Source organism: Xenopus laevis, chromosome 8S, assembly GCF_017654675.1.
Source record: "Xenopus laevis strain J_2021 chromosome 8S, Xenopus_laevis_v10.1, whole genome shotgun sequence".
Lineage (NCBI taxonomy): Eukaryota > Metazoa > Chordata > Amphibia > Anura > Pipidae > Xenopus > Xenopus laevis.
Window position 1 is genome coordinate 100,297,587 of NC_054386.1, and position 7,504 is coordinate 100,305,090.

The 7,504-nt window shown below is 39.7% G+C and overlaps 1 protein-coding gene across 1 annotated transcript; it reads left to right on the plus strand.

Moving 5' to 3' along the window:
* The first annotated feature begins 585 nt into the window (after positions 1-585).
* slamf8.S (SLAM family member 8 S homeolog) lies at positions 586-4,662 on the plus strand. Its single transcript, XM_018233802.2, has 5 exons — positions 586-781; positions 1,527-1,844; positions 2,233-2,535; positions 3,646-3,756; positions 3,887-4,662. The coding sequence occupies exons 1-5, from the start codon at positions 739-741 to the stop codon at positions 3,991-3,993; spliced, it is 882 nt and encodes a 293-aa protein (XP_018089291.1). The 5' UTR covers positions 586-738; the 3' UTR covers positions 3,994-4,662.
* The last annotated feature ends 2,842 nt before the right edge of the window (positions 4,663-7,504 follow it).

Here is a 7,504-nt window from a genome sequence, read left to right on the forward strand (position 1 = left end):
GCTTACAATCTATGGTTCCTATCACATTCACAACAGTCCTTGCCCCAGTGGAATTTACAATCCAATGTCCCTGTTACATCCCCATCTCCCCTTGCCCCAATGAAGCTTACAATCTAAGGTCCCAGAGGGAACCAGAGTACCCCGAGGATATTCAACCAGACTCAGGGAGAACATACAAACTCCTTGTAGATATAGCCCTGGCTGGAATCGAACCTACAACCCTCCAAAACTAACACTACTCCTCCACTACTGTAGTGTGCAGCACTGTGTGTCTACTGTATGTAGGGCTGTATCAATAAACATATACATTTTAAATTGTAAGCTCTGTGAATCAGATGTTGATCTAACCTCTTCACCTTTCCTTTAATGAATTCATATTGCATGTTGTAGAGAGATGCATTAAGCAATATAATAAGTAGGAGGTAATTCAGGCAGCAGCTGTACAATATCAGCAGTCTTGTTACATTAATATGGGGCAGTACTGCCTGAAATATTCCTTTATAACAGACCAATGACACTTTGTGAAAGCAAAAGAGATGCCTTGGAACTTTTCAGCAACGGCTACAAGCGGAGTTCCCCTTCCCATGTCACAGATCTGTAATTGGTCATATGCTCAGAGAGGAAGATTAGGGGATATTTTCTTTAACTTCTGTTTGTGCTGCTGCTGAGCAGAGGGAAGGGCAGAGGGACAAGAAGCCGAAAACTCACATCTAATAACCAGAACTTATATCAGTTACTATGGACTGTGTATTGAGAATATTCACTCTCATCCTACAGGCAGGTAGGTGTCTTTCTACATCACCCTTTATATACTGTTTGCTGCCCTGGGTACCCCTAAAACTATAGCAGGGTGACTGTTACCCCAATGTTTCTATATATCTGTAACCTTGTTATGAGCTAAGGGGGTCCAGTCTGAAGGTCAGTTAGGGGGAGATTTGGGGTGAGTGTTTATTTGTACCCTGGGTACCCCTGGAACTATAGCAGGGTGACACCCCAATGTTTCTATATATCTGTAACCTTGTTATGAGCTAAGGGGGCCCAGCCTGAAGGCCAGTTAGAAGGAGATTTGGGGTGAGTGCTTATTTGTGCCCTTGGTACCCCTGGAACTATAGCAGGGTGACTGTTACCCCAATGTTTCTATATATCTGTAACCTTGTTATGAGCTAAGGGGGCCCAGTCTGAAGGTCAGTTAGGGGGAGATTTGGGGTGAGTGCTTATTTGTACCCTGGGTACCCCTGGAACTATAGCAGGGTGACTGTTACCCCAATGTTTCTATATATCTGTAACCTTGTTATGAGCTAAGGGGGCCCAGTCTGAAGGTCAGTTAGGAGGAGATTTGGGGGTGAGTTCTTATTTGTACCCTGGGTACCCCAGAATCTATAGCAGGATGAATGTTACCCCAGCCTGAAAGTTATTTAGGGTGATTATTTATTCCCCTGGATAACCCTAGAATCTATCATGATTTACAGTTTACTTATTTTTAATTCTGTATATTTTGTATAAAAGAACGTTTCTTTTTCTTACAGGATTCCTTGTGGCAGAAAATAAAATTTCCCATGTGCAAGGTGTAGCGGGAAGTGAAATATTCTTATCACCTCATATACCTCATGGATTTACCATCAGAGATGTCTTCTGGAGGCATAGCAATGAGATAGTAGCTTCACATATTCAAGGGACCACACAAACAATATATCAGTCTAGGTTCTTTGAAAGAGCCCGACTCTTAAATAACTTTACCCTGGAAATTTCTGGCCTGGAGATTGGAGACAGTGGAATTTTTACCAGTCTTCTGGTTGACATTAGAGGACACATGAAGCAGAATGAATTTCACCTGACAGTGTATGGTAAGAGAATCACAAATGATTCAAAGGGGAGATTGTAGTGCTGTGTAAATGGTTACTAGGGATGTTGTCTCGTGATACCTGCCTGTAGCCATAGAGGAACACGTGGGAACATTTAATAGACTTTCCTGCAAAGCTTCATGTGAAAGTCTTTTGTCCAACTTCATTGAATCCTCTAGGTCCCACTTTCCACCACTACCCCAATAGCATAGGCCCCCCTGCCCCCTCCTTATCTGTAAATTACGATTGAGGCCCAGACTTACTGGCTGTGAAGCCAACGAGAAGCATGCTCATTGTAAGCCAGGACCTTGATTGCTCTAAGCGATCATTGTTTTCTTGTTGATACCAGTGCCAGATGATGATCAACCTCTAACAAGCATCTCTCTTCTAGAGCCAGTAGCTCAGCCAGCAGTCCAGGTTTTTGCATCCAGCAGTGAAGAAGATGGCAAGAACTGTACAGTTGTTTTGATCTGCACCACCACCAATGGAAGCAACGCCACCTACACATGGAGAGCAGACTCAATGGAGCAGGATCGTGTGATTTCCAATGAGGTCACATTTGATGGAGGCCACATCCTAAAGGTCATTTTGGCCCCAACTGACCAGGATACATTGTATACCTGTACTGTTAATAATCCAGTCAGTCAGCTGAACACATCAGTCATGCCATGGAACAGCTGTAAATTCCACTCAGGTAAAATTATATATTTAAACTTACTGTAAATCATAGACAATTGTTGGAATTTGTATCTGGGGGCTCAGAGTATTTTCTACCTTCTTTAGCAACCATCCTGCTTTTTGCATGGCTCTTCCATACTGTATCTTTCCATCATCTCCAAATCAACATCTCACAGTTTTTGTTATCAATTCTCACTCATATTTCCTTCTGTCTTTAGTCTTTCTACCTTCTTATTCTCTGATTCTTTTCTCCACTGTCCTCCCTGTCTCATGTCTTTTTTTTGTCTGTTCTCCTTGTCTTCTTGACCTATCTTTTTTCTTTTGCTTTCTTTTTTAATTCTGCCTTTCATTTAGCATCCTTTTTCTATTGTCCTTCACACCTCATTTCTAGTCCTATATATTCATGTACTGTAGATCCTTGTGAGCAGAAGGTACAGAGAACCTAGTTTAGAAATGGTCGATGTCAAGTTTCATCATAGTCAGCTCCCCCTAAAGAAAGGGAAACCAAACAGGAAAAAACTTATTGGTTAGCCACTTACCCCTGGACTTACCACAAGGTCTCCATGTAACCTGGCTGGATAGTCAAACCCTAATATCATTGGTTTTTTATTGGACTAGTTTCCAACCACATGATTTTTTAAATTACTGTCTGCCTGCAAAAGAGGAAGGTTGTGAAAATGGTTCTGGGGAGCTGACATGGTTACCAAATATTCTATCGCACGCTTTATATTCCTGCTATAATAAATAGAGAGAAAGGCAGTTTCCCGGTAGAATAATCTTGCACCAAGTGTTGGTCTTGCAAGATAATTTTAAGCCTTTGGGACACAGCACATTCTTTTCTAGTAGAGAACGCTGCAGTAATGTTACCAGTATTTATTAGTTTCTGTAAATGAATTGTACCTGCAGATATTGTTCTTCTGTTCAAAAAAAAATTTGAGGGTACTTTACATCTAGGGCAACCAACTTGTACCTCTTCTAACCAAGGTTGGAATATACTTGTAGTTTACTTTTAGAAGTCTCTGGGATGTCTTAGGTTGACATTCCTAGTTTGGGAATAAAGCTGAGTGATAAGCAGTGGAGACTTTGCATGTTCTTGACAACTAATTATGGGTTTCCTCTGTTGCAGGAGCAGATGCTGAGGTCTTTAGCTGCAAAATGATTCCCTACTTAGCGGCAACCCTCATCCTGCTGTTCATTGCCATGACTTTTTGGGTTCTTCTTTGCACCAGAACTAAAGGTTGGTATTTCTAAGCTACTTATTCAATTATGTGTTAGGTGTTGATGATTCTTTTCTCAACTTCAGCAGATAACTGTTTTTTACTGTCAAAATTGATGGATACGTCTAAAATATATTCTTATCACTTAAGGTAAAAGCAGACAGAAGGAGAAGCAAAATGTTGAGGGGGTATTGTTACAACATACCCCAGATAGGCCTAATCAGGATGCAGCAGAGGACGGGCCACAGAATGTATAATGACAATATAGAAGAAAGGCTGGATGGAGCAGCACATTCACTGTGAATAGATAACACAGAGTAAAGAAGAAGAGCACTTGGAGATGACAAATGGAAGTCTGTGTACAAAAACTCTCAGTTACTGCCCAAGGATTACATTGAGGATTACAGTTTGTCAGAGGAACAAGGTTTGGGCACAACTCAACACTACACTGAGGCATCAAAATATATACAACTTGGTCCATCAGGATTCTTAGTGCACATCTTTATATAAAATGGGTCTAGAAATTATAATAAATGACTTCTTGTTGGAAGAGAAATGTACAAGGAAAGAAAACAAAATTATCATTGGAGACCTCTAGAGATCTCTCTCCCGAAACACATACCTCATACTTTTTTGGATAAGTTTCATGTATGGAACCTTTATCTTGGAGTCAAGAATTCACTTTATTGAACACTGTCATGTGTCTAAGGAAGGCACTGTCTTTTGGAATTACTGATGATGACATTCCACCCCCTGCAGCTACCACTTCTCCATACTTGGTGTCAATCACAATGAAACTTTGTACTAGATACTTTCCTGATTTTTTTTTCAATTTAGTTTGAGCAACTACTTCCCTGATCAAATGTAAATGTAAATTAGAAACGTTGAATACATTCTAATGTATATATTTTGTATTGTAAAATGGATTCTCTTTATTTAATAATTAAAATATAGTTTTCTAAACCAAGTTGTGAGCTTTTGCTTTAAATGGTTTATGTACATGTAAACACTGCACCTCCAGAAGTAAGCCTCAACAACAAACTTGTCCAGCGTCTCTGCAAAGGGTTTTACTTCAACCAAAAAAAAAAGGTCTCCAAACCCTAATTTACCATATAATTGGCCCCTCTGATGATGGGAATTTATAAGGGCCTCTGATATAAGGACAGGAGGGTTGCAATGTGTGCCCCTTAGTGTTTATTTAGGTTAGACTTGCAGCAAGGGAAATAAACTGCTCTGCACTTTGCCACAAACTGAAAATCCACCATGAGGCACAGCAGCTATGGACACAGGACAACCTTGTTCTTACCATCTGCCATATTTAATCATTCTAGCCACAAACCTAATCTAAACAATATTATGTTGCCAATACATAGATGAGCAGATTGCATAATAAATGCCCATTTAGCTCTGGCATGCCAAGATAATATTGTCTTAATCAGTGATGAATTCAACCCCTCACCTGCCAACTCTACACCCAAATTGGCCCTTTAACTTCAGATAAAATGCCATTGTTGAATTCTTCTTCAAACCTGCAAAACAACTTCCAATTTACAGAGCTTCTATCATGGAAAAACTATTTTTTTCCCAAAACACATCAGTTAATAGTGCTGCTCCAGCAGAACTCTGCACTGAAATCTGTTTTTCAAAATAGCAAACAGATTTGCTTTATATTTAATTTTGAAATCCGACATGGAGCTAGACATATTGTCAGTTTCCCAGGTGCCCCCAATCATGTGACTTGTGCTCTGATAAACTTCAGTCACTCTTTACTGCTGTACTGCAAGTTGGAGTGATATCACCTTCCTTTTCCCCCCAGCAGCCCATCAGCAGAACAATTGGAAGGTAACCAGATAGCAGCTCCCTAACACAAGATAACAGCTGCCTGGTAGATCTATGAACAACACTCAATAGTAAAATCCAGGTCCCACTGAGACACATTCAGTTACATTGAGTAGGAGAAACAACAGCCGGCCAGAAAGCAGTTCCATCCTAAAGTGCTGGCTCTTTCTGAAAGCACATGACCAGGCAAAATGACCTAAGATGCACCTACACACCAATATTACAACTAAAAAAAATACACTTGTTGGGTTAGAAATGAAATTTTATATTGTAGCGTGAATTATTTTCAGTATAAATAATAAAAAACTACACCATAAAAATCATGACAGAATCCATGATGGGTTCCTCCTATGCCATAAGTTTATTTATTGCTTTTTTACAGGTGTAGGATGAAATAAAGTGTTTTAACTTGGGAATGTACCATTAGTTATTTTTATAGTCCCTTTCATTAAAATATCTCTATATAATAATGTTGCTAGTGTCTACAGGGTGGGACATTCCTGCTTCCCTGTCTTCCCTCAGATCATGAATTTTTTCCAACAAGCAGGTAGACATTCAAGGGCTGGTTCCATCATCCAGAGAAGGAGGAAGAAGATCACAGGCTCAGTGATCTTGCGGGTTTGCACTTCCGTTTTAATCTTATGACATTCTCTGTGACCAGAACATAAATTTCAGCAGCTGCCCACCTCATTTAATGTCAGTGGCTCCCCTTCAGACTAGAGGAAAAGAACTTTCATTTGAAGCAGAGTAGGTGGATCTTCACAGTGAGGTTGGGGAATGCACTGCCCGGTGATGTTGTGATGACTGATTCTCTTAATGACTTTGAGAGTGGCTTGGATGATTTCTTGGACACGCAGAATATCCAAGGCTATTGTCCTACTAAAATCTGCAATTAATATAGTATATATATGTCTGGATATATTTTTTATTTTTTAATAGTTATTAGCCTAGATGCTTACTGTACTCCAAAGGACGGACAGAACCTTATCCCTGGTCCGAAGCATTAGATTCCATAGTGTACCAGTTTATACCTGTAAGATTCCTATTCATCAGCCTTCTAAACCATTTTAGAGAAAGGTGCCCAGACCCTGAGTGATGTACCCTGCAAGCTATAGTAAGTCAGCTCCACACGCACATAAACAATTTCATTGTACATCTTATACCACAAGTCAAATCAGTTCCTGTTTCTCACGTCTGTCTCACTTGTAACAATACATGTACTAACTGTGGCGAGGAACTAGAGCTTTCTCAGCAAACCACAGTTTGACCATCTATGGTCTGTGATATATTAGTAGGAATAATGGTATTTAGTTATTAGTTCGTGTATAAACTGTATGGGCTTATTACAGTGACATTTCCATAATTATTCTCTGCTGTAGGACTGGGGCATCTTGGGAGTGGTGGTATATATAGTGGGTGGAATTAAGGACATTTTTGAAGGCTAAATAGTATGACATTCATGGGTGAATACTTATTTACTGTCTTGGATATTCTAGAACTATAGGGCCAAGCTCTGAAAGCCTATGATTTCTTTCAAAGGGTCAAGAAAAAGTATATTCCATCCACAATCCATCTCATTACAATGTCCTCTACTTCTCCTCTAATACAAATACCTCACCGTGCTTATTGGTGTATTCCTATGTCAATCAAAGTGCTCATTCCAGTTCTGTGTCTTGGTTTCTCATTGGCTTACGCATATCAGGCAGAATACTGATGCAATCACTATGTTTTCTTAAATGAGAACTATTCACTAAACCCCCCAAATGAATATGTGCCTTTCCTGAAAGGTCTCTGGACCTCCAGGGCTGCTGTAAAAAGAAAAAGTAAACCTTAAAAATAAGTCAGTGTAAAATGAATGAGGGGGCTATTCTAAGCACTTTTGCACTGTACATTCATTATTTATTTATTTTTTATTCCACGATATTAAGG

What these genes read in the sequence shown, in the direction of transcription:
- slamf8.S (XM_018233802.2), top strand. Translation starts at nt 739, where the DNA reads ATGGACTGTGTATTGAGAATATTCACTCTCATCCTACAGGCAG. An exon ending in CACTCTCATCCTACAGGCAG is followed by an intron (nt 782 to 1,526) that starts GTAGGTGTCTTT and finishes TTTTTCTTACAG; the next exon opens with GATTCCTTGTGGCAGAAAAT. An exon ending in ATTTCACCTGACAGTGTATG is followed by an intron (nt 1,845 to 2,232) that starts GTAAGAGAATCA and finishes TCTCTCTTCTAG; the next exon opens with AGCCAGTAGCTCAGCCAGCA.